The following is a 27547-nucleotide window of genomic DNA, read 5'->3' as shown; positions in this document are numbered from 1 at the left end:
AACTCTCCTGGTGTCTAGAACAACATTGCGCTGAGAGTGAACACCTTGAAATGGCTTCCTGAGTGCCCTGGGACTAAGCACCTATCAAGAGGTACCTTACTGAAAGCTTTTTCATACAGTTCTCTGAAAGTTTACCTGTGTGAAGACAGTAGGACTTTCCACAGAATGATTCTGGTGAAACAGATAATCTAATGATATCATCAATCTATTTCACCAAAGAAGCTTATTGAAGTTGAGTAGAGACTGGCACAAGCACACTGTTCTGTATTGTCCTAATGGCTCCATTTAAGCCCCAGAGGTCTTGGAACTTGATTTTGTGATACAAGAAATTACAAAATGCTTCAGTTTGAATTTACTTGTCCCATCACAGTTGGTCCAGATGGCAAAAATACTACCTGGCTTTGTTTGAGGTAGTCTTGGGGAGCAAACAAAACCTGATGCTCAGTTTGTGCTGGCTTACTGCTTAGTTCCATTTCCAGATGAGGTCGAGCAGCTCTTGCAGGCAGCTTCACTGTCAGACTCATCAGGGCTTTCTGGCTGAACTCCATGCTGGTGTAGTCACTCAGGAGTGGTACTGTAATGGAAATGATTCCTTCTTCTTCACTTGTAACTGCTTTTTCAGGGATTTCTTCGTGCCTTTGGCTTATGTCTGTGTTATTGCTAGGTTCTTCTGACTGGCCAGTGTCACTTCCTGACTTGCTGTCTTCCCCACCATCTGTAAAGAGGTCTAGCTTCAAAGGAGCCTTTGAATCATGCTCTATGACATAAAGGCTGGTGGTATCATTGTCTGACAGGGCCTGAAGCAGTGACCTTGAAACAGGCTTCCAATTAGTCTGCAAGGCAAAACAAGGAGAAAGAGTAATTTTACTATCATGCTTTTGTGAAGTGCAATTGTGAAATAAATAATAAAAGAATAAAACCAGGAGACAGACAGCCTGGTCTTGCCTATATAATATTCTAATTAATTAATTTTATCCCACCTTCATTGCTTTTAGTAACATAAACGAAAATATTTATTTCCTTAATTCAGAGGACCATCTTCTCCTCTCCTATAGTATTTAGACAAAGTTTTTCTTGCCTTTATGTGTGCTTGGGACAAAGCATAGTGGTGATAAAAGGTAGGTTTCACAATGTGCTATTCTGAGACTCACAGCTTTCAAAATGTTTAACAGATATGTTACTATAAATAGGCAGCAGCTTGAACTGAACAGCAGCCAAACAAGCTTTAGCTGTCAGCTACTGCAAGCAGTTTGTTATTCAACCTACTGCCATGTTGTGATCTACGTGTGCCTTGGGTTACAAGTTTTTGCAAATTCTGGAGGATTAAATGGGGAATAGTTTTTAACACCAGTCATATGTCTTACTCACTTAGATTGTCCTGCTGTGTTTGCCTACCTTTGCCATAGCATTTTTAAAATTATGGTCAGGCTGGTATGTTCTCTGGTATAATTGTTAGTTTCCCCCGACTCCCCTCCCCCTTTTTTTTTTTTTTTCTTTCTTTCTAAATGTATGGTGGAGAAGAAGCAAGAGGATTAGGTAGAGTTAGTTTTACTGGAGTGGTCACTGAGGGACATCTGAATCCCAGTGCTGAGAACTGGAAGTTGCCTGGTGCTTGTAGGCAGGCCAATTGCTTTAACTGAAGAAAACAGTGGAACAGCAACGTCACTTTTGAAACTGACTTTGTACAACTGCACATTTGTACATCTGATCCTCCTTTGTTCAGTCTTTGTCTGGCTTTTGCAAAATGACTATCTGGTACTATCAGTGAGCTCACCACTTCTGTATCTACACTTGGGTGGAAGAATGGAAAAAAGAATGCAACAGAGTTCTGATCTGGAATATAGAAAATCACACTTGCTCTGTTGAAGGAAGAAATGCTGATGCTCAGCAAAACCTTTGATTACCAGCAGCTTGTCAGGGTCTTCTGAAATTTCATTGCTGATGATTTCAATCTGTATCCTAGATTTGGACAATGTCTGGCTTGTTGATACCTTCCAGCTTCTGCCTGACCTTTGACTAAATAGATCAAAGTCTGCTTTGTTAAATCTCACAAGTTGGCTTGAGAGACGAGATCTATGAGTGCCAAATTAAGTTCAGATCCACCAGAAAAATAAAAAAGATCTAAAAAGGAAAGAAGTTACTGCTCCAAAAACTTAATGCTTGGTGGTCTGAGACTTGGAAGATAAACTGAGGTCTCCCAGAGGAAGGACTTCTAGTACCAACAAAACTGGAGCAGAAGCTTGTTTAAAAGGGAAGAGATAAGGAGAGGAAGATGCAAATAAGTCCACTAATAGGCAAAAGTGAATAACATGGTGTCCAGCAGCCTTGTCCTAAGAGCTGATTTTCAGGCAATGTTTCAGTCCTGAAATACAGGTATCCTTAGTAAAGTGTATGGGAAAGCCATGGGCAAGATTTGAATGTGCTACTGAACCTTGGTGCCTGTTTACTATTAGGTGCTCCTCAGCCATCTATCAGCTGACCAGTCGGAGCCCTTGGATTGCTCTGGAGGGGGTTAGACTGAGGAGTGAGGAGCAGATTTCAAACACCATATACGTGCCATCTATCATACGAGTTCTGTGGAATTAGGCTACGATGTGTTACTTTGTGTTTTGAGTAACTTGTACTTAATAATCAGTTCCCACTGGTGAAGACCAAATGGATATAAAAGCTGAATTTCTCTCTTTAGATTCCTCCCCCCCCCCCTCTTCAGCTTTGCTTTGTTCATTTAACAACCATACCTTTAAATAGGCTCTATGGTGTTCTCGAAAAAGTTTGAGAACCCTTGTTAAATTAAATGGTATATACAGCCTTTGCCTAAACAGCAACCATCTCAGTCCTTTATTTCTATTACACTAACTTCCCAGCTGTTGATACTAAACATTTACTAGGGTGAAGTTTGAAAAGACTAATAACTGACATTATTGATGAATCAGTAGGACAGATTTCACTTGTGTTAAAGGAGAAGTCACTGCCTGAGCATTCACATACCATTTAAGGAGTTGCACATACAACACCTGAGTCTTACTAATAACTAGTATTACTGATTAGTCAGTAGGAAAGAGTCCTCTGTGTATTTTTTCACACCATCAGGAGAGTACTTGCCATATCTTGAAGCGCACTGCTGTTTCTTGGACTTGGTACGCTGGGCCAACATGATATTTTCAGCCTGTAAAGAAACGTTCTAAGTTTATTGTCAGGTTAAATGACTGACATTCCCTATGAATTTAAATTAACTACCATTTATAATTAACATTTTATTAGTATTTTCATGACCATCAAAACAAGATGTTCTACAGTGACTATTAAGCATCATGCCAATTAAAAACTGAAGCCCAAGCTTGGTAGTCTACACTGAAATGCTGAGTTAGTGGTGATTAGCATCTTTGTTTAAGAACGAAGGAGCTGTGACAGGAGCTGGTAATGTTGTCTCTTTTCACATGGGTAATCATTATATATTCATAATCTACTATCATTTCCACAAAGCCTCCATCTTCCTTGAGAACTCTTGGACACACAGGAGGTAGTTTGGTTTAGTAAGTATTTGCTCCTGGGCTTCTACTTAGAAGTTTACTTTTCCTCAAAGAGCAAGCTGTTGCTGTTGTTAGCTTCTGTGCAATGACACCAGAGGCCTGGAAGTGACTCTTTCACAACACAGCTTCTGCTCTTTCCTGATTGTTTTGAGTTTGGCTCTTTCTGGGAGCTATTCTGTACAGTATCTCACAATTTCACCTAACAAGAACCTGAACACACGCTTACTGAAGCTCACATCAGCTGCTTCTGCTATAGAGGAAGAGCTTTGGAAGGTAGAATTGAGTTTGGTAGTTGAGCTGTTCAAATGGGTTTCAGCTGGCTGCCTGTGCATAAACGTTTTTTTCAAGCTCCTTCCTTGCACCCAGGGGCTCAGAAACAACAAAACTGGCAATAAGCTGCTATGCTCTCTAACATCCCTGGACCACCCTACACGAGCCACATCTCAGGCATTGTCCTCCCTGGCCCTTCCTAAGAGGACAGGCTGTAATGGTGCCCTTCCCATCCCTCCTGCCACCCTGAGGTGTTGGTGTTGGCCCCAGGCTGGCTGAGGCCAGCTGTGATTTCCCTACAGAGGGGCAGCAGTGGGGTGGGATTGGAATTTCAAAAGGAGTTTCTGCTGAACTGATCGATCCCGTTGGCATCAGTTACCCCCAAATGCTCATCCACCAGCTCATGTGGGAGCAGGAGGCCATCTCTTGGGCATTTTTGAGCTGATCACCTCCCTATCAGCAGCTGCTCTCAGAGCAACCCGGAGAGCTTTGGGCAATGACTCACTTCCATAGGAAGAAACCACAGCTGCAAGAGACTGTGGGAGGTTATGTAGCCCACCACCCTGCCTTAGTGTTGGTTTCAGTGTTGTCTGGTTTTCAAATCGAATCTAGACTTCATTAGCTGTAAAGCACTTTGCCTCTGTTTAGGCTGTGGTTTGAGGTGAAGCCTGAGACTGTAGAGTTACTGGATATCCTTGATGCTCCTGTGAAGATGGGTGTTGGGCTGTCTGGTGAGTCCTTTTTTGTAAATCATACAGGCGATGGAGATGAGGGGGAATCCTTTGGACCGTTCATCTCAATATTCCAGGTGCTCCATATTACTACATATATAATTGCTATTTTGTAGTGCTACACCTGGCTTCTGTGTGCTGGTTTTTTTCAGTTTTTTAAAAGTTCTTTCCTAATGGGCTCAGACAATGAAGTCTGATCTTATCTTTAATACAGTGAAGTTTGCTCTAGGTCAAAACTTCTCAGAAGTTCTTGTCAAAAAGACCGGATCAGACATAGAGCAACTCAAAGTAAAATCTGAAAAGGAAAGTGCAGAGGAGCCTCAGTGTGGAGTGTAGTCTGTTTCCCAAAAGCAAGGGCAGGAGTTTAGCCTCATACATAAGCTAAATTGAGCTATGTCATGCCATACAGCTTTCAAGCCACAGCCTGTACCGTCTGTCTGCTCCATCCTTCAGCAGCTGGTGCTTTCAGTTTCTGAGGCTGGTGCTTTGTAAAAAAGGAGAAAAAGGGAGGGTAGGGTTCTATGGCTTCAAAATAGCAATATGAATGGTTGTATGCAACTAGATTAATATTAGAACCCATTGCTTTTCCAGCCTTTTTTTTTTTTTTTTTTTTTTTTTTTTTTTTTTTTTTTTTTTTCCGGTGGCAGTACGCCTCTAATATTGTACCTCAGATTAATTTGGGAGGGATGTACTTTATAACTGCAGAGAACAATTTCTGCTAAAATTAGAGGACCTCATCCATATCTTACAGGCTCTCTTGTTATTCTCTCTTCTTCCTACTCATCCATCCATTACTCCATCTCATTATGTGCTTATGTGCATAATTTATACAGTTAACATCCAAATGTACTTGCAGGAAACTGCTTGGATGGCAACATCAATTTGCATATGCTGCTGGAATTTATTTTTGTATTTCAGTAGAAGAGACATGATTATCAGTTGGGAACGAAAGAGCAAAATAATCAGATGCATGCTTTTTCCATATATATAACCTATTTTCCACTGTGAGAAATGGTCCTTGCTTTTTTCAAGGGTGTTTGAGACAAGAGGTATTCAGATAATTGTATCAAAACCAAAAGATTATAGATTTTTAAAGAACAGTTTTTATCAGTTCTATAGTGGTTTTTAATTGCTCTCCCTGTGTAAATGGGTGGGGTGGCTTTTGTGTTTTGTGCTTTTTGAGTTGTGTTGCTTTTAATGATGCCCAGTGCTATGAAGCTCAGTGTTAAGCAAAATGGAGGCGCTGCTAACAACTTTAGCCAATATTTCCTTCTTACCTTTTAAGCACTAGAGAACAAGTGACAGGTGCAAAAATCAGAATGAACAGCATGCTGAAGCAAAGGATGGCCACGAAACCTTCAAATTCTCCTTTATCTGATGGGAAATAGAGAGACTGAATCAGACTTACAGTATCAAGTATAGAAAAGCTGTATTTTGAACAGAAGTCAAGCTTTACACATGTTCTGTGATTCCTGTAAGTGAAACAGGACCTGGGATTTCTGAGAGTCAGAGGTTTTCAGGTCTGCATTTTTAAGATACCTAGACATATGTGCTGAATTCTGAAATCCAACATCCAAACACTTTATAATAAAAGAAGCATTCCTACTCTCTATGCTATTGTGTGAGCTCAAACTGGCTTAATGGGTCAGGACCCTGATGCAGGTCTGACTTCATAAGAAACTATCTGAGTGGAAGTGGCTTTTAATAATTTTCAGGTTTTACTAGGGTAGGGTTTGGGGGGTTTTTTTGGTGACATCCCACTTGGTCCTGACACAATATTATGGTTTGTGAATTTGGTAGGTGCCATGCTTCACCTGTTAGGAACTTTAAGACAGTTATATCAGCACGCAGCCACTTGTCAACCCTTCCTGCAAACCTACATCTCCTATTGCTTATGTTAATACCTGCTCGATGAACTTCCCACCACCAACAACCCTCTTGAAGGAGATGAAGTGCTTGAAAGGTTAATATAGTTCTCAGGTAGCGAGAGCAGTCCTGCTAACACAGGAACCAAAGCAGGCTGTGATGTGAATTGTGGGTCGGGCTTGAGGTGTTCCTCAGAGACAGCTAAATCAAAAGGTTCAAAATAGTGCCAGGAAAGTGTGGTCAGTTCATGATCGTGTTGCTGATACTAACAAACCATATTTGCAAAAAGGCCCCTTGCTTTTTCTACCCATCCAGCAACAAAACTTAGTTCTTTTCAAAATCAAACAGCTACTTAATTCTGCTTGTAAAGACTTTTGAAAAGCTGCAAATTGCTTTGTTGCTGAAAAAAGCTTTTATGACAAAGAAATCTGGGGTTCTTTTAATAGATTAGTAACTTGTGAAATTGGGGGGAAATAATAAATGCAATGCTTAATTCAATGCAATTACTTGATTTTTTTAAAATGTTGCATTGAATTAACTATGTCTTCCTGTTATTTTCCTGAAAAATTTGATCTTATCCAAACATATGTTCAGTAAGATGCATGAAATAAAGTCCTGCAGAAGAGCTCCAGTGGAGACACTGTAATTTCTTGTGTTGAGAGGAGAAAGGAATTTGGTGTGGGAGAGAAGGATGCACAAACCATGTTAATTTCAAGGAAGATTTTTAATTTCTATCCTTTTTCTTCCTGCTTCACAGTTTTGACTATTCAGTTGTTTGTTTTTATACTTTCTTCCTTAATACAAAAAAGCTGTAGTGAGGAGAAGCCATTGCATATTCTGTATCTGAATTTCACAGGTTGCTTTTCCTGTGGCTGACACCATCTTAGCTTGTTTTTTTCTTTCTTTATTTACAAAGCTTCAATTGAGTAAAGCTGTGGTAGGAAAAAAAAAAAAAAAAAAGGGTCTTCTGCTGTGTTAGATCTAGTTTAATGGACAAGGTGTTAAAAATGTTTGAGACCATGCTTAGTCAACTATATATAATTACAGTATACAAGACTTTATAAATGTAACTGTATTTATTTTCTTAGCCTATCCACGCACCTTTGGAGAAAGCAAACTTTTGCCAGTGTTATGTAAGATCTACTCAAATCATCAGAAAAAAACCCAATTTGATTACTTGTCATCCACAATAAGAGCAATTTGTTTTTTGTTTTTTTTTTTTTTACAGTTAATGGTCAGGGGTCTAGCTGGAAACCAGTTTACATGATTGCTCGGGATTTTGCCAAGAGCAAAGAATACTGAATTTATCTAGTCATAGGCAGAACATTTAAACTGCTGAAATCTATGACAGAAATCAGCAATAAAGAAGATATGTGCATAAAGCTAGCATAAAAAGATCAGAAAATGTTTAAGAGATGAGGAACCTTAGCTAAGTATTCCCTGCATGTTAGGTAATGAAATAAAGGCAGAGTTGTAGTGTGATTAATTGTTTACCTCTAACAAAGGAACGTTTTTATGTGTTTCCTATCAAAAACTGAGGATTGAATAATGAATCAGGAAAGGGTAAAGAATAATGCCACATATAGTGCTTAAAGCAGGGATTGATGCTGAGTAATGCATGCACAGAATTTCCACAGTACCATATTTTGGAGTGGTGAAAGGTTGTGAAAGAGTCAGAGGTCCTTCACCAGCATTAGTGAATCCTGAGATCTGCACTCGGTAGATGGTTTTTTCCTTCAGCGTGGTAAGATGGTAACTTGTGGTAGAAGAATTGAGAGTAACAGCTGAAATGCAGAAGGGTTTGGGGAAGGAAATGATTAGATGAACTCTGATGGCTGAGTCTGTATCACCGTGGCTGACTGGGAAAAAAGCATGGAAAATACCAGTGCTCTTACTCATCATTCAGTACAGAAAAAGGGCTGTGCATTCTGCTTCACCTACTTTGTAGGCCTTTCAGTTCGACCTTTCTTTTCTGATGATGCAGTGACTTTTCCCCTGGCCAGAATAATGCAAACAATGGTGCTGTAGTATGCCTCCAACAGGGCAAAAATGACTTTTCAAGTTTGCCACTGCCAATTTAAGATCTTCATAGAAGTGGAAATTGTGCTTTAGCCTATAAGCTTCCTTACCCCAAATTGTCCAATAAAATTAGTCTTGCTGCCCAGAAAACATGCCAATCACATGTTATGTCACTGTTATATTGACTGATAAGGGCAGGATCAAAAAAAAATAAAATTAAGTTCAGTCCTGGGCACTCCCATTCTGTCTCCTCTTGCACTTTATGACAGGTATTTGGGGTGGAATAGAGCCCCCTGAAGACAGTGTCAAACCTGCTGTTAACGCTGCATACTGGAAGCTTTTGTTACTTTTTATTGACCTGTAAAGGCATAGACCAACATGAATTACAGAACCCTTGCTATTCTCCTTCATCAAGTCTTAGGTGCTATTTGTCTTCTATAGTATGTCTTTAATTTTATTTGAAAGGCAGTATGTGCAAAGTTAATGTATTATTATTTATGGCAAGGAGACTTTCCACTGCAGACAAGAAGAAAAATATTTATCAAAAGTAAGGGGATTTATTTTTGAAAACTCAGATGGTTTGAGCTCACAACTATTAATTTATTTCAACGTGTAGAAGTTTCATCCCTTGTAGTTAAACACAAAAGCTATTAATTTAAGAAAATGTTTCTGAAAATAAAATTAATATTGGTGTCTTTGAAAACAGGTAAATACAAACTGTATTCCCTGCTAATCGAGTTCAAAAAAGAAACATAATTTCTTAAGCCCTATAGAAAGGCTTAGAGTCAAGGTTGGCTGAGTTGCAATACATACATACATAGTATTGTGACTGAAATCTTAATTCCTCTGGAATACTGAGAGCACACAACTTCCTTTCAGTGCTACCAGAGAATTCTGCAGTAGTTTTAGAACTGTAAGTTTTAAGGAAATATTTTCTCACCAGTATTTAATTTGAGATGATATCTAGAAGGTTCTAGGTGTTCATAGAATGATCTAGAGCATTAAAACTCTAACCAGGAGCTGATCTATGAGAGTTCTCAGTTTCCACAGAAATCTCAAGTAACTCAGTAGAGTGCTGCAACAGCACTTAATGGTCTGTATGAAGCTTTTCTGCCATGGCTCTGAGCTGCTGCTTTGTTCTGAGCAATGCGACTTACCCGGAGACTTTTTCCCTGATGAATCTGTGTAGCTGATCCTGTATCCCTGGAGAAAGCCCAAGCAGTCTTCGGCAGCTATTTTGGTCCACTTCACAAATGCAGAATGCTTTGTGACATTCAGAATTGTCACATTAGCAGGACCTGTCCTAGGAACTATAAAATTGGATAATAATGTAAGTTCTGCATTAATATTTGTGCAACAGACTTACAAGACTGAAACCTAACTGCTTCCTAGAGAGCTTATTTCCTAATTCTAATTGTCATAAATATATCATAAAGGGTGAAAGAGAAAGCAGAAATCCCATAACGTGAAACCCCCTTGTCTTATGCAATACCAAAGTAGGTAGAAATTACAAACACTTGTACTCCAAAAGCCACAACTGTACTCATTTTGGGGTGCAATGTAAGACACTCCTGAATTGGGATTGGAAAATCTGACTTTAGACACAGTTAAATTTGAGCTACAAGAGTAGTAATTCCAAGACCTTCTTTCTTTTTATTTTGATAATGTCATTTGCAATAATAATATTTCTGTGGACCTGTCAGTAAAGAACAACATTCAGGTCATTCACTGCCAGTACAGAACTGCTAGGATCAAAGGCAATGCTAACTGAAGAATGTTGTTAAGTCACCTGGGAAAGAAACTTTGAGTAGGATTTCTTTTATTACTGCAGGTAGGAACCAAAAAGAAATAAAAAGGATGGGGTTATATAAAGGGGAGGAATACCTCCTTCAACTGAGTAAAAGTGGGTCACTCCAAAAGTCTTTTCATCTCTTGTGAAATTCTCACAATGACACACATCAGATGCATGTACCATGATTTTGTACAATTTATATGGCTGAAAATTGTCTGGAAAACAAATAAAGGTATGTCAGGGTTTACTGAAAAGTTATAAATTATAAAAAAGGGGAGGAGAGACAACTTTATAGCTTTTCGGTATAAATCTTACTAACTGGGACTCAAAGCATAATGTAAGTTTATAGTGCTTTACATCAAGTACAAAATATGTGCACCTTTCTTCATTGTCTCTAGACATTTAACAAAAACTACCTCAGAAGCAGAACAAGACATAACATGGGTTTGCTTTTAAAAGATGCCAGATCTGCTTGTAGTCACCCTCTGGAAGGCTTGAGCTGCTGAAGGAGAAGTATAGAACTAAAATGGCTGTAGGTATCTTAGCTCATGGACAGATATTTCCCCCTCAGCTTGCATATTTAAAAACAAGAAAAACAACTACATGTAAAGTGCAGGCCGCGCAGATGTTGCAGAAGGACCAAGGAAAACAGTGCATTCATTTATAGAACCCAATGTTCTCTACTGTACATAAAAGCCAGTTCTGAATGGCCTTTGCAAGAGTCACCTAAATGATTTTAACCAAGGTTTTTGAGGACTGTCCTGTAAAGTGATCCCTGACTGCAGTTCATCATGCCTAGCTTGATAAGCAGAATACTGGAGTTGAGAACTTAGGCTTTGACAAGGACAGGCATTGGGATGAAAAAAAAAAGATCTAAGGGAGACTGTAACAGAGTAGTTTATATTTAAAGTAAAGTTTACCTAGGAACAAGGGAATTTTTTTTTTTTTCCAAAGCTAGTAGTATATAGGTCTGCCTGGAATGTCTGTAAGGAGAGACATCATGCCAGCAACAGCAGCTTAGCTGCATTTCTTGTCCAACTGTGACCAGAAGAACCCTACTGAAAACTCTGCTTTTTACCTGCCTCAGTGTTGCGAAAAATTAGTTGATGTCTCAGCGCTGGACAAAGATAAGAGTTGCACTTACCTGAATCTTCAGTTTGCTCTTAAAACAGGATGAAAATCCTACCACCCCCAACCAAAAACAACCAATAAATGAAATGGTGCCTCCATAAGTAGATGTGGTGGTTGTTGTTACCTAGTGTGAAATTTCCAGTAGCCGTAGTTACTATTTTCATGCGCATATCCCCTTTACCAGTGCCCCAGTCAACCACAAAACATTTTGGATTGTATTCTGGAGTCCAGGTGACAACTGCATTAGTTCCCTGGTTTTTGACATGGATCTGGCCAGGCAAGTCTGTGAACAAATACACCATCGAACATCAACAAACAGGAAGGCAATTTTCTCCTCTCTTGCTTGCTTCCTCTCACTTGCTCTTTTTTGAAGATTATTCATTGAATAGTCATCATTGCAGGTGACCAGTATATAGTAATGTCTATACTAGTATGCCAATAAAGGAGACTTAGCATCCAGTACTTTGTAATGGTCTGTGAGAGCTCCAGTGTTAATTGCTGTTCATGACCTTTAATTTCCCACAATCGGAAAAGGGGAAATGGCTGTTCCAAGCCTCAGGAAGAGGAAGCCTGATGTTGCTAAATAACCTCCTGCAGCTATTAACTGCTATATGTAGAGCAACTGCAAGGTAGTGCATACGAGGGGGAGGAGGAGAAGGGGCTAATTATGGATTATAGCTATATAATTTCATATAATTTCCACTACCTGCAAGGATCTTAAAGATTTTGACATTTTTAAAGGCAGATTATCAAACTAGGAATGACCTTTTGACTGAAACCAAAGGGGCAGAAGAGCAGCCTGCCATTTTGAGGTAAGAAGTGGATCTTGTGGCAGACAGACAAAATTTTCATTTCTACTACTCTAATGAAAGAAAGGGTGAATACCTGTTGCAGAGAAGTCTGGAACAATGTAGATGGCTTGTGGAGATTCTCCTGCTTTGTTATAGGCAGAAATATTAACACTATAATAAGCCATGGATAGATTTAGAAGAACTTCTCTGTCCTCTAGAAAGATGGGACTTGGTGAATCCCTGCAACTGTTGGGTATTCTTTCCACCTTAACGTAATACCCAAGGATGTTCTTGCTTTGTGTTACCTAGTAAGAGGAAAATAATTATTATTCTATAAATGTTATTATGTCCTGTGCAGAAAATCAAGAAGAATTAAATTGTATAAACAAAATGTCACCTTTAATGATGGGGATAAAATCGTACTATTTTAATTAGGTTATTAGGAATCAATGAAGCAAAGCATTTCCTTAAAATTAAGAGCATGCTTAAATTGAGAGGATTTAAACACAGGATTAAGTGTTTTGCTTAATTGGGATCTTAGTTACGTGTATCCAATTAGTAATAGCGGCAGTGAAGCAGCTGTAACATTCTCTACATTTCACTGGAACATACTCCTCATAATTAGGAGCTTGAAAGTTAATGAGAGGTGTTTAATTGCAATTTATGCCTCTGGGAATCTTCATCTACTAGGCTCTATTAGGCATCTGGTCTCTTTGAGGATAAATGTTAGTAATTATTCTACAACTTTGGAACATGTTATATATCTTTTGATACAAATTTTTACGTGGTGATAGTTCATTCATTATTTTACTGTATTAATCTTCATGAGAGACTGGAAAATGAGTGCACATAAATGGAAATTACTGCAATCTAGATGGAAACTGGACTCAATACATGAAGGCCTGTGAACACTGCAAGGATTACTTTTGATATCAGGCTTCTCTGTTATTTCTTGGCACAAAATAATTAGTGTGAAGATATCACAAAGCTGGGAGATTGGGTTATTTTAATGAAATAATTGGATACTTCTGGATTAATATAGACAGGATGACATTCATTAATTTTAAAGGCAGAGACACGTGTTGAGAGGAATTTCTGGTAAAACTGGAAGCTCTCAAAATTAAAACATGTATTTCCCAGGATAGGGAGAGAAGAATTGGTGCCATTATTTGAATCTCTGTTAAAGCAGATGGGGAATAGTCTTATGGCCCTCTCAACAGGCTTTGAAACTGGAAAAGGTTTCTGTGTAGGAGAAATAATTCCTAGAATATGTGAAATATGAGGCATATTGCAGGAGAGGAAACTAGTTGAACTTAGCTTTCTGAGCTTAGCAAAAAGAGCAGTGCTAGCCTTTTCCAGTCTCAATCTTGTGCATTGCTGCAGGAGGTCCTGTGTTATCTGCAGCCATGAAAGCAATACGTGTTGCCCGGTTGGGTGTTTAGAGCTGAGGCCAGCTATCTTGGCCCATTGATTCAAACTGTGTAGAGGTTACTCGGTGAATGTTAGCAAAAGCAGAGGAACTATGGCTAGCCTCTAACATCTTTAAGCTGTTTTCTTTGTTTGAAATCAACTTAAACAAGTATGTCAGCAAGGGCAAAGATTATATTTTTTTTTCTCTACATTTAACATGCTAATTACTGAGTGCAGCTCTTCCCCTGTCCCTTTGGTGTTTGATGAAACCATCTGGACTTGAATCTTGTTTTGTATCATAGACTAGTGTATGAAGGAAGGTCCTAGACCTGATACCATATTTAATATCACCTTTTTTTTTCTAACTAAGGCATTTAGATGGAGAATAATTTCTTCTCCTTGCTTAACATTTAAATTGGCATATATGGTCTATTGCTTTATCACAAAATGAATCTGCAGCTTTACCTTCTCAGGAGATAAAGGGAAAAGGGGATCTCTCCTCCTTATCAGGAGATGAGATGCCTATTTCCTCTGCTGTCTTTTCTTTCCTTTAGCCAAAATGCAATCCATAATTCCAAAACTTTCCACATTTTCTGATATGTCAAAACTCTGCCAGACTCTGTCTTTTCTGCCAGAGATTTCCTGTATGATATTTCTCTCTAAATGGAATTAGTTAGTTTCCATACAAACACCTCTAGTGATACCTTGCTCATTGAAATTGCCTATGGGTCCCTTGCACTTCTGAATTAGTAATTTAGTAGATTTGCCAAGCTTTTCTAAAAGGTTTTTGTGTCTCAAGAATATGAGTGTTCCTTAGGAACACCTGAAATACACCTGTCACTTGTATGTCCTAAAGACTTACGAGGATCTGTCAAGGAAAGCTTCATTCTAAGAGACAAACTTGAGGCAAGTTGGAAAGAATCTCTGTTCTAGCTAATTATTTTGAGCCCAAATATTTCTATTTTAATAATTTTTCAAATTTATAAATTAGTGTAGTTTTTCCTTGCTGGCTTCTAGCACCTAAAACACCACCATACAAACTCAGTGAACCCTGAATCAAAAGTAGAATATTCAATGTCTTTTGCTTATACAGTGTAGCTCAATATAATGAGAAAGTCTATTTTTTCCTATAAAGTAATAAATTAATAGTATGGACAGACCAGAAGGTACCCACACTCAAAGTGAACATTACCTCCCACTTCAGAAGAACCCTTCTTCTGCCTGGAGAGATTTCTGTAGTTTCATTATGTGATATCCTTGGCTTTTTTGTGAGTTCTGGTAAACATGGAAAAAGATGGAGACATGCACTCATATGAATCAGTTTGATCTTCATATTTTCAACAGTATCTGATAATGCTATTCCATGTGACAGAAAATTTAAAGAGACTTTTACATTTATGTATATTCTTAGTGGGACAAAACTGTATTTCACTTACTGTGAGGGACCAAAATCTCTTTAGTCCAAATGCAAACACAGTGGAGAACATCCTTGGCTATGCATCTGAGCTGAACAATGTATGAAGACATAGCATTTAAATTTGAAATGGTGACATTGACAGCATTGTTTTCTACAGGAACCTAAAAACAAATGAAGTTTAATTTATGTGACAGCAATGAAACATAATCTAATATTAACTATTTTCTCAGCCAAGTCTTCTGACTGCAGCTGAAACTAGGAGTTCCTATCATCAGAAAGGAATTAACTAGACATTTTAGCCAACATCTTTTTATTCTTTCAAGGCAATATCTTCTTTTTCATTAAGTTGATCTGCTCAGTCAGGACACATAAGCAACAGTTTAGGTCCAAATCAATTAGACAGTATATATACCTAATAATCACTTACTTAACTCTAAGCCTTGTTGGCATTCTGAAGAACAAGATGTGAAGGTCAAATCTAATATTATTTTTTTTTCACAAAATCCCATTATGCTCAAATATTACAGTATGTCTAAATAGATCCAAGAGACTCATGTGGTAAGGAGCATGGCTGGATTGAAGGTGTGGCTGCCTGTGCCTTAGCACCACAGAAGTAATGTGCATCTGCAGTTGATGCTCAGTGACTGCAGGGAATGGAGATTGTCTTGAAAAAAAAACACCACCTGTGTCTAAGGAAATCCCTGGGCTGAAAACTGTAGGAGAGAATATGAGAAAAACTGTTGCTATATGCTTGAACTATTTTACAGTCTTCCCCAGATGTCCATCAGTGGCCACTATTGGAAGATAGTATCCTGTAATCAAATGGACCTTTGATCTGATCAGTTCTAGGTGCTACGATTTTTTTGGTAGAAGTGCTATAGCAGACTGGAATATTTGTTTTAGCATTAGTCTTCTGTGAAGTTTTGCTTTCTTAAATACATGTATTTCCTAAAAAAAAAAAAAGAAAAAAGAAAGAACAAAACCAACCCAAACCAAAACCAGCAAAAACCCCACCCAAATTCACCCAAATCCCCCACTATTACGTGACCAGCTCTTCTCTTTGGTTTTCTAAAGCTCTTTATTTTTTTATTAAAGTTGATTATATATTGTTTATGACTTTGCAAATAAGACCATCCTGGTCACAGAAAGACTCCAAACCTCCTATAGAACAAGAAGGAGGTGAAATGGACTCAAGATCCAAGTCTTAAATTGTATTACATGTACATTAATCGTGCACTTGATAACACTGATTCTCAGCTAGTTTTATATATCTTCTGGGCTTGTACGCCCACACTCACCTTTCCCTGCCAGTCCCATTGTAAATGCAGTCTACATTCATGTGGTTATGAAGAGCTCACAGCCTAAGTTCACGGGATCAGCTGGGACATGGGAGGCAATGAATATTTGTGACCTGCAGTCTTTCAGTACTCTGTCATTCCTATCACCCAGTGTGGCTTTCTCTACCAGTCCTTCACACCACTGCCTTGAATCTCCTATCTCCCTTGCCTCCAGAACCTGTGGGACATGCATTTTTCTGCTCTTGACTCTGTTCTTCCACATGCTGCATACTGTCTGCACATGTTTATTTATCTATTGCACTACTGATATCTGGCTGTCCTAGAATGGTCTAAGACTTGTATGTCAATGAAGAAGAAGACCCTTCCAAGACTTGCATATTCTTTGTACCAAGATGAAACCTTTCTTACATGGGCCTCTGATAGTACTCCTTCTGAAGTTGCTAAACAAAGTGGCAGCCAGCTACAAGAGAAATGGAAAAAAATATTATAGGTCTTCTGATACAAAAGGAAGAACACAGGAGATTCTGGTAGTACAAATGAAGAAAAGAGACTCCTAGGGGAGCACGAATGTCTAAGAAGTGGGACAGTTTTCTTTTTGGACTTCTACTTGATAAACACTTATTCTTCATCCAACTACAGATAACAGAGCTTGAAAAACAGACAATTTCAGAGACTAGGTGATAAAAATCATATGTGTGTGCATGCTGTTGGTGAAGCCTTTGCATGATGTACTGGATCTGCATGCAGATCTTACTGAAATTATGACTGGTTTTCTGTGTCTTTCTTAGTCCCTTTAGTTTTAGGTACTGCCCTCTTGTTGCACCACAGTCTCACCATTGCATATCCCAAAATGCATCTGAAACTGATGTTGTATCTCAGAGAAATTATTTCCCTTCTTATACAAGAAAGAAATATGCAGAAGTGATGGAAAACAGAAGTGTATAAGGTATGAATTGTTACCTTAAAAAACAGAGCAACCTGATCTCTAATCAGTTTGAAATTTTAATCATACCAGCCAAAAAAAGAGCAATATTGCCCATCATCTAAAGTGCAATCAGGATTTTAGTTTCTATGGCATTTCTGATATCCTCTCCAGCTTTTGCATCACTGATGGTAGTAGCGTCTCGTTGACGGAATAAAGAACCAGCTGTATAAGCAATCTTTCTTTCCCAAACAGCTTTGGATCTTTTAGAACAAGACTAAGAGACCTTTTTTATGTTTGCCTACCACTTGTCTGCATGCTGTGCCTCCTTGTTATCCATGTTGTACGTGCTCTTCAGTAGCATCCTGTTGGTGTCCTGCTGTATGTGCTATGAACTGCTGAGCTAAGAGTAAGGCACCTTGCATTCTCAAGTGATTGTCATCTGGAAGTACTTACCAGCGTCCACCGAGTGGGTTGTGTGAATGCCTCTCTGTATCTCAGCTCATATGGTGCAGGAGTTGTGGGCAGGTCCCACTTTACTATCAACTGGTTAGCGATCTGATGAGCATTTATGTTAGATGGTGTTAAGCACTTTCCTAAAATGGGGAACATGCAGCTGTTGTAAGTGCGAGAGAAGCAGGAAAGCTTTGGTAATTATGCCTGTCAGGTGTGGTTTATGAAAAATGAATGACTTGGCATAGAATGCTGAACACTGAAGGACTTTAAAAAGACTGGAAATAAATAATTGTCAAATCTTTATCGTATCGACAAAATGAGGTTTTTCCACTTGCGTGTCTTTTATGAATGTTCCTACTGATTTTAGGAAGACCTCTTTTTCTAAGCAGGTGCTATTCTGAGTGAGTCGTAAAGACAAAATCAAAATGTCAAGAGTACCCACAATTGTGAATTCTATAAAAATTTCCAGAACGTCCTCCGATTTCAGCAACTGTCTTTAACTATATAACTGTAAGTGTAAGTATGTCTTTTTCTTTCTCTCCAACAAACAAAAAGTGGCCAAAAGCCTCCAGAGGAGGTCATAGTGATAATTTGGGTTGTACTGGTAACGCTCACCAGCAGTGAGAAGCACTGCGTTTTTTCTTGGACCATGGTTACTCTGAAAAGGTGAAGTTTCAGAAAGCTCTTAACATAATCTCCATGATCAGATAGTGTACGGAATATTTAAATAAACATCTGAGGGTCATAGTTTATAGGACTTCTTTTTTCATATCTCCCCTGCAGCATTGTGGAATGGGTAAGTGACCTTTGAAAAGATTTGAAATTTGAGAAGGTTTCTCAAAATGCTAATGCTCTGTAACAAAGATTCCTTAAGTGCATGGTGCTGAGTCAGCCTGCTCTTTGTAAACCAATAAAGAAGTTCAGAAAAACCATCAAAGATAGCACAGGAAGCTGTAAGTACTGTCCACAAATATCCTGATATATTTTCCTCAATATGACTATTTTATAGTCTAGCAAATGATTTAAAGCAAAACCGTTCTCCCATAAAGACTAAAGACTTCAGTAAAGATTTCATCCAGAGAAGCCAAATTGCAGAGTACGTCTCAGAAGCAGTAAAAATAACAAGTGTATATAGAGATTTACAATTTTTGAAATAATCTTTAGCAAAATGCTACCACAGCTCCAGCTGGGCATTGTAGTAACAAAACTCATGAGGATGCTGTACCTGCTTTGCCCGGTACAACTGAGATCGTCTTTCCTATCAGGCAGCTGTCATGGGTGTAATGTGCTCTTATCCAAATAGATGCAGATCGCTTCATGAAAAGATCTTTTCTTTCTATCGTGATGGAAGATGATGATGTGTTTCGCTGAAAATGTTTTGATATTCTGTCCCTTTGGAGAGAAGGAAGCACAATTAAAAACAAACATTTTATTGGATTATAATACCTCTTTCTTTCCCCTAGCCCAGCATTATGGTTTGAGAAAACCCATAACAATCTATTGTCATTTAGACAATTATTCTATCACCCAATGACCCCTCCCCACCCAGAAAGGGGAATGGGGGAACACAAGGAAACACAAGGGTTGAAATATAAGTAGATTTAATAGACTAAAACTAAATAGTTAACAACAATACTAAAGAACCAGTATTAATCCCAATACTGATATAAGATACAGGAATTATACTCAGCCAGTTATATCAGTAGGAAGCTGTGCACTCCCAGCAGGGACAGCAAATGTTGGACACTGCCAGCACAATGACTTCAGGAGGAAGGGAAGGCCTCAGGGGTCCGGCACCGTGGCAAGGAGTTGTCTGGACCCGCCGCCATCAAGGGAGAGAGAGCTATGCAGCAAACTTTCTAATTTATATTGAATGGGACGTTCATGGTATGAAATAATCCTGTTGGCCAGCCTGGGTCAAATGCCTAGGCCTTGCTCCTCCTTGTCCCTGCACCAGGCAAGGCTCGAAAACAATAAGACCCTGAATCTCACAGAGCCTGGCTGGCTATAAAGTAAATATTTTCACAAATTCAGACACTAGAGTCTTCTAGAAGTGCAATTTTCCCCAGCATTAGAAGAAAAGTTAGTCCTATGTCTCTCAACCCAGGACACCCAGAAAGCTGCATCATTGCAGCAATTGATAGTTTTCCAGGTATCTATGTACAAAATTCAGCATCTTGAACTCTTGAAGGTGTGGCCTGAGCAGCTTGAAACAGGAAGCGTAATTCCAGTACCCTGTAAATCTAGCAAATTTTAAACATTCAAGTCCTTGTTGTGCTGTAGAGAACTGTTGAATCCCTTAAACTTGTAAGGCACAGCATAATACAAGATTAAATCCATATGGCCTTTCATACTTACAGTGGGATATAAAAAAATATTTAGAAGGAATAATATTAGGTTAGAAATTGCTTCAGAAAGTCTACTTGCCAACTACCATAGAGGCATCCTTTTGGATTCCTTTGGGGCAGAAAATTTCCCAGTTACCTGAATCTAGATTACCACAAAGGTATGAAAAACTTCTTACAAGGTATATGACTATTTTCTGCTCTAGGTGAACCTGCTTTGGCAGGGAGGTTGGACTAGATGATCTCTGAAGGTCCTTCCAACCCCTACCATCCTGTGATTCTGACTTTTGTTCTTGCAAAGCATCAGAGTTTGATTGAGATGTTTAAATGCCACCTTAGTCCTCAGCCCTGTAGACTTCTCCTACCTAATGCACACAGCACAGAAAGTCCAAGGAGTTTAAGGCAATATACAGGAGGCTGTTCCTGTTCTGCCTAGGACTTCCTCGCCTCACCTCTCTCATTTACTCTCTGTCACACACAGGACAGTGTTTTTTTCAAGGTTAAAGCTGTGCCAGTTCAATGTTCTTAAAGAAATGGGTTGGCATACTAATTGCCTATCTACGTATTTCAAGTATTAAATGTGCTGATCATGATACAATATTTAATAACTGAATAAAACCACTTGAAGGTTCCCCTGTCTTGTGGTTCAGACTAGTTGTGAATCTGCCATTAATATTTCAAAGCATGATTTCGAATGCTTGGTTGGAACTTCTCTGTGGGAGTGTTTTTCTTTAATCCTTTTCTTCCTGACAACTAAATCATAAGGAGCAAGCATAAGGAATAATTTCAATGTCAAACTGGTGTTACTTGCAGAAAGGAGTGATGTCCTCTTCCAGGCAACCCAAAAGCCCTTTCAAACATTTTTTGTTTTCCTTTTAACCCAATAAAAAAAGATAAAGGAAGTTTTTCTTTAAAATCACTGGGTTGAAGCCTAGAAGACTGAGGTTAAAGTCCTGGCTCTGGCTTGGGAAAATCAACATTTCCATGAGGCAAATGCCTCCCTCCTTCCCCACCCATCTTCTCTTTCATTCTTTTTTCTGCCTTCTCTGTTCATAACATCAACCCTGCAGCCTGGGAACAGCAGCCTGATTTTGGCAGGTCCTAGCTTACAAATACTTCAGCTGATAGCATCTCTACAGAAGCAGAGCCATTTCACAGGTGCTTCTCCCCTTCCAAGCAACGGGGGCTCCTGAGAGGGCAAGAGGCAACAGAGCAAATGCAGTGAGGTTTGATGCTCATTGCATATCGGCATCAGCTGCTGCCTCCAGTGGGAGAATATTGAAGGTGATGGGGGGGAGTAACCTCAGCCCTGTGGTGGTTGCTTTGCTCCTCTGCAACATGCAGATCACCCTGGGGAATTTCCCAGTGTAGTGACATTTCCTTCACTTTAGGAGATGCTCCTAACCACAGTTCTTTTTTAATGCAGAGTGGTGGGTTATGTGGCAAAATAATCAGCAATGAGTATCAGAATGTGCCAATGCCATAAGGTGTTGTAGCCTGTGTACCCCATGATATGATCTCATGGCAAAGATCACATTTTCTGATCTCATTTCTCTCTTTCTAAACATACCCTTAATCTCATGGGCGTCCCAAATATGAAGATATAAAATGAGGAAAATCCATTTTGTAATGCAAGCACTGAGACAGAAATCTGCTTTCTTTTTTCTTTTTTTTTTTTTTAAATCATTATGTATTAGTGAAATGTGAAGAAAGATTTTGACCAGTATTGTGTAACAACCCACAACATGACAAAATATGTTGGAGCAAAACTCTGGCGGGTAGGAATCATGCCAAACAGCAATGACAACTTTTCATTTTCTGCAATGCCTTTTAGACTTACCATTTTAAGAATACAGTATAATTAATGGTATTTGGAGCACTCGGTACCGGCAGCCAGGTGCAAGTTAGATCCTCACTTAATTCTTTGTAGCATACCAGTTCATTGTCCCAATCTGCAAGATAAAAACATGTGGACTAGAAAAGACCCAGCGCAGGCAACCATTTACTGTTAACAAAACCAAATACCAAACAGTCTAAACCGTTCTGTGCAACAAAGTAAGAACTAACTGTGTGAGTCCTTATGCCATGTTTACTCTCAAGGCAAGCAGTTCACTAAAGTTTAGCACAAGGGACAGAAAGACTTAGAAAGATTAAACTTTATCAGGTTTATAAAGTTTCCAAGTAAAAGCTAATTTTCCCACATGAAGGTAGAAAAAAATAATTCTTCCTGTGTTTTATGACGCTATTATCAGCTGTTTTGTGTCCAAGAATAGAGTGCTGAAATGCTTGCTATGGTATTTCCTACAGCTTTGATATCATTACAGCTTTGAACTGTGTTTCTCTCCTGTAATAGAGACATCTTGGTGCCTGCTTGCCTCTACTTACTCAAAGCTTAAGTTAGTTTATTTATTTATTTATTTTCAACTCTGAATGAAAGATCTTTTATACTTCTGGAAACACTCCTGTCGTCTTAGGCACAAAAATTGCAGAAACAAATTGCATATGATTTCACAGAAGCATTACTAGCTTTTGGCCCTCTGCTTCGAGGAAAGCTATTGCAAGGTAATGGCCTTAAAGTAGATGGCAAAATTGCAGTGGACTTCTGCCCTAAGAGACCTTAGGTTCTAATTTCCCAGCTCTGCTCTGCTTTCACACCGTTCCCATCTGACAGACAGTACCTATCTTGCCGCTGTGTTTCTGGAAATGCTCAATTGTTTGCTGAAATCTGTAAAAACCGTTGGCTTCTGGTGTCTTACTCTAGATCTGGGGAGCAAGCCTCTTCCCTGGTGGAGCTGCTGTGGCTTGGGAACCCTGGAGAACCAGCAGCATCTGCCTTGCATGGGAGGAGGGCACGGTTCACCCACAGGACTATACACCAGAGTTGGCAACAGTTCTTCCTGGGATATCGACTCTTAAACACAAATTATAGACATTTTTGAAAGTATAGGCCAGAACTGACCACATGCACCCTAGTGAAACATCTTTGAAATCAATGTCATGCAATGAAGTTGGGGAAAAAAAAGAAAGAGGCACTGCATTTTAGTGAGCAACACCAAGGGCCAATCTGATGTTTCCATAGTTTCTTATTGGCAAGAATTGCTGTAGAGTTTCTTGCAAAGAATTATACACTACAGTGTAGGGCTAATTATCAACAGTAGAACTGATTGACTAGATTCCAGAATTACTCCAAAGCCATCAGTCTTCTCTCTCTGTAGTTCAGAATAATGTACTATTTCTGGAGAAAAACAATATGCTGCTTATACTGCCAGCTTTATAAACATCACATTATAACGCAGGAGGAGGTTAAGTTTATGTACAAAATGACTTGTGCTCAATTTTTGGAAAGAAAAATATGAGGGTTTTTTGTAGCTGAACATACAAATTTTTCAGCTGAAGGGAAATTAAACACTGATGACATTCTTAAAGGAACTCATTTTGAATCTCTAGTGGTTAAGCTTATTTCAGTATTTCAAAAGTCTCTTATCAGAAATGGTAGTGATAAAATATGACTGTTCGCCTTTTGTTTGGTATCTTTCTGTCTGAACTATTAGTTCAGAAGAATCAGCTATGATGTCTCAAAGTACCACCCACACTTTTCAAAAAAGAACCAGATATATTTTCTTTCTGTTCAGAAAAATAGATAAGTATCTCGACAGGTACAGGATATTTAAGGTGATAAAAATTATTTTTTCATGATAAGTAGAGTCACATGTTCCTTATATGTATTAGTTTTAATGAGCTGCTAATAGGTCTATCAATCTTGAATAAGAAATGTTTTCTTATTTGTTAAGAAAATACATGTATCTCTGAAGTTGGTATTACAGCATGGTTACGGTAAAGGGTTAGTCCTTCTCTTTTCCTCATTCAGGGCTATTTCTTCCTACAATCTGAGTTACAGATTATTGTTGGTTTTCTTTTCATCATTCAGATAGTAGCTGCGTATTTAAATTAAAAGCTGATTTGGACCCAAAAGTGTGTCAGATAAGCAGAGCTCAAACTTTAATACCCTCATTCTGTGACATTTCCTTGCTCCTACCAAAAGAAATGTGCTTTTCTAATAAAGTTATGCTGCATCAGTTTAGGTGGTGTGCAGCTTCCTTTTGGGTAGGTGGAGATCAGGTCTTCCTTGTTTCTACAGCAATGAAAATAATTATTGAATTATTTTCTTTCTTAGTCTGACCACCAGACCAAATCTTGTCCACTTAACTCATGGACATGGTGCTCTAACAACTGGGGAAAACAGCAGTGATTCTCACATTTTTCTTTTCTTTTACTCTGACTTAGGCCTTTCATTTACTTGGTGTTTCTTTGTTGTTGTTGTTTTAAAGAAACACCTGAAAACAAAATCTTTTCGGAACTGTTGTAATACTTCATGTCAATATGTTTGTAACATACTGTCCTGAAACTACTTGAAATAACGGTTCTTGAGAGAGTGACAAAAAGGAAACACATTCAGTCTTCTACTAAATTTCTACTAACTTCTTCCCCAAATTTCTATTAATTGAGATCCAAATGGTAACCATTGTATTGCAGACCTGCCTCTGCTTATCAAACAATAGGGGGTTGTATCATTCCTCATGCTTTCAGTCTTACAAAAGTGCTCTTGCTTTCTCTATGACATGATGGCAATAGAACAGACAAAGAAAAAATAGTAGATCTTATGTGTGGAAATAGTGTATTAGCTCAATTAACACTCCAGTGCACCACCTCACTGCCAATAATTCAAGTTCTGTGTTATTTTCTTCAGATGAACATAATGAATGCTACGCACTGTGGTTCTTTTTTCACTTGTCCTATTTGTGGGTCTTAGTGTCCACGTGCGCATTCAATTTTATCCTAGTGCTTTTTTGTAGTAACAGCTGTAGGCCAGCTTCCCCTTTAAGAACATGCATATTTTGCCCCAGAATACAATTAGTACTGTACCATGACTGTTCCAAGAGCAATACAAAGAAAGAAAAAGAATATTTCTCTGTTCTAGACCCACTTTCTTCTTAAAAAAATGAAACTAACTAAACAAAAAGAGCTCTTTTCTATTTTTTTTTTACTCTAGAACCTTTTGTTTTTCTTGTGTATTTGATGTTCTCAGCAATGCTTCAGTAGAATTTAGTTGGATTGGCAAAGAGCAAGGACTAGAAAATTATCCGTGGCTAATTTCAAGAAAAATATAGTCCTCCTGATGATCCAGTGCCACTGTGTACACAAAATACTGTCTTCTCTGCTGTGGCACTTAGCAAGTAGGTCATTTCTGCCTACAATAAATTCAGCACGAAGCCCATCAGAGGGCCACCAGCTGCAGTGTCTCACCTCGACTGAAAGGCATTGGACTGGTCATTTATCCCATTAGCAGAAATCTATCACTTAAATATAAAGCCTGAATGATTGTCGCACATAAACATTACAGATCCTGTTGTCTTTTGGAACCATGGCAGTTTGTGCAGAGACTCGGCACCGGAGGATTTGTTCACCGCTCGGCAGCCACCAGGGGGCGCCTGGGTGGGGCGGGGGAGGGGGCGGAGCCAGCTGCCGCTGCAGGCTCCGCCCCCCGACCCCTGCCCGCCGAAGGGCGCAGGGCTAGCGGTACCCACCGACATCACTCCGGCCGGGGGGTTCCCTCCAACAATGACCTTCACCTTTGCCGTTAAGTAGGTGTCACCTGAGAAGTATTTACCCACCTGGGAGCTGCTGGCAAAATGGCAAATCCTGGTTTGCACAGTTGCAGGAATCTAGGGAATAAAAAGGAGCCATTTAACAAGGCAACTGTGAAAGAAACAGGAAAAGATGCTACTGGCTGTTGCTTCTCCTACCCACGTAACTAAATTCTGTCATAGTTTTGGTCGTACAGCCTTGTCTGAGTAACGTTAAGAATTTTTACTACTTATAAACAGTAGTAAGTTATGCAGCAAAAGAAAACTCACCTGTTGCAAACAAAAAGATAGCTGCGAGCAGAGAGTTCTTCATCTTTTCTGTAAAGAAGCATAATGATTACCATCAACATCACACTGTCTTCAGCCTATTTTTCACACTTCCTCTTCAAACTTCCTATTCGTTCCACTACCTACACTGCTATTGGCTGAACACAAGTAATAGGTTTATTAATGACAATGTGATGGACACTTGAGCTTCAAGTTTTAATTGTAATCCTAGTAACCCTTCTGAAAAACAGAAACTTTCCCCCTTCGTGTTTGTAAGAAGTCACATTGAGATTCTTAATGCTGTCTGAGATAACAGCAGTGCAAACCAAATTAGGTTTATTATAGGTAGTATAAGTATAGGTACTTCAAACTCCTTTGAAAATTCTAGCCAAAATGTCAGTTAGAGATATTGATATAAATAAAAAGTAAGTCAAGGCGTTTGAGTTACTGTAGTACAAATGCTTGGATAGAAAGAATAGCAGCAGAAGATCCTGCCTGTCTTCACTTTCTGACTTCTTCCCCCATTCAGAATACTTTCACTACTGTAAAGATGCTGTATCTACATTGTTGGTACCCAAATCACCATAGCTGTAAATCAGGTGTGACTATAAACTTCACATCCATTAAGTGTGGTCAGAGAACCTTTAAAATAACTCAGAAGCCACCAGAGCCACGACAGCTGTTGCTTCTAAAGCAGTAAAGGGAAATTTTCTGAAAATTTCACTACTCTGGGAAATTTCCATTCTGGGCTTAGATAGCTGCAGTCAGAGACTAGGTTCAGACCTACCTCGTGATAGGCAAATTATTAACTTATCTTGACAACCATGGCATATTTCAGGTTGAGTATTGAATAGCAAAAAAGAAATCAGTTTTAAATGAATCACTTTTTAAAAAAGAGGGTGTTCCGGCATGCTTCTAAGCCTGGTCTACAGTAGGAGTGGGTGACTAATGTACCAAGTATATCTTATCAGATTTTCTGAAGGGCACCGTCATGAAACGCAAGTGAACAAGGAATTCTACTGAGTGTTACAGGGGATTTCCTAGTGATGAAATCATTTGGGCTTGGGAGTAGACTCCAAAATGCTGAAGAGTGGTGCATACAGTGTGTGTGTGTGTGCGTGCAGGTTCAAACCCCCTCTTATCTGAGTGACCTAAAAATCAGCCTCGACAACGCTTCTCCCAAAGAATAGCCACGAGGCTAGTGTTGATTTATAAGCAGTAAGGAAAAGCTGACAAAGAGAAAGTGTAAGACATAACGTGAGAGAGATTCTAACATTGGGGGCTGAAGAGTTAGGGACTCAGAGTAGCATAGAAGTTAAGAGATGGAGAAAACTATATGAACTCCATGTATTGGTTTGACGTGATTAGGATAATCACATTAAAAATAACCCAAACGAAAACCATCTAAGTAAGAGCAGGAAACTGGATTCAGCATGCACGGAATTAGGACGGAGCATACTGGAGAGAAATAAACCCACTAAGGCAAGTGCATATTTTCTTTGCTGGAGCTCTAGGTCTCAGTATGAATGTTACTGTCACTTAAAGAAAAAAGTCAACTGTAACAAGTACAGAAAATACATTGCTAATCAAAAAAAGCAGAGGAGCTAGAAGTGCAAAAGCTGAAATTTCTCATAGGAATAAGAACCCATTTTTAATT

General features: G+C 38.9%; 1 protein-coding gene across 1 annotated transcript; it reads right to left on the bottom strand.

Annotated features, from left to right (window-relative positions):
• Positions 1 to 341: 341 nt before the first annotated feature.
• LOC106901834 (interleukin-31 receptor subunit alpha-like) lies at positions 342 to 25941 on the bottom strand. The gene is made up of 15 exons (XM_014964847.1): positions 25894 to 25941; positions 25651 to 25701; positions 21819 to 21930; positions 18859 to 19025; positions 17634 to 17773; positions 14977 to 15118; positions 14733 to 14815; positions 12225 to 12435; positions 11464 to 11622; positions 10301 to 10423; positions 9574 to 9726; positions 8038 to 8181; positions 5809 to 5905; positions 3103 to 3166; positions 342 to 833 (listed from the first exon to the last, which is right to left on the bottom strand). The coding sequence occupies exons 1-15, from the start codon at positions 25934 to 25936 to the stop codon at positions 342 to 344; spliced, it is 2181 nt and encodes a 726-aa protein (XP_014820333.1). The 5' UTR covers positions 25937 to 25941.
• Between the last annotated feature and the right edge of the window lie 1606 nt (positions 25942 to 27547).

Source organism: Calidris pugnax, unplaced genomic scaffold (genome assembly GCF_001431845.1).
Source record: "Calidris pugnax isolate Ruff unplaced genomic scaffold, ASM143184v1 scaffold273, whole genome shotgun sequence".
NCBI lineage: Eukaryota > Metazoa > Chordata > Aves > Charadriiformes > Scolopacidae > Calidris > Calidris pugnax.
The sequence above is the reverse complement of the archived record's forward strand: the minus strand, read 5'-3'. Positions and strand labels throughout refer to the sequence as shown.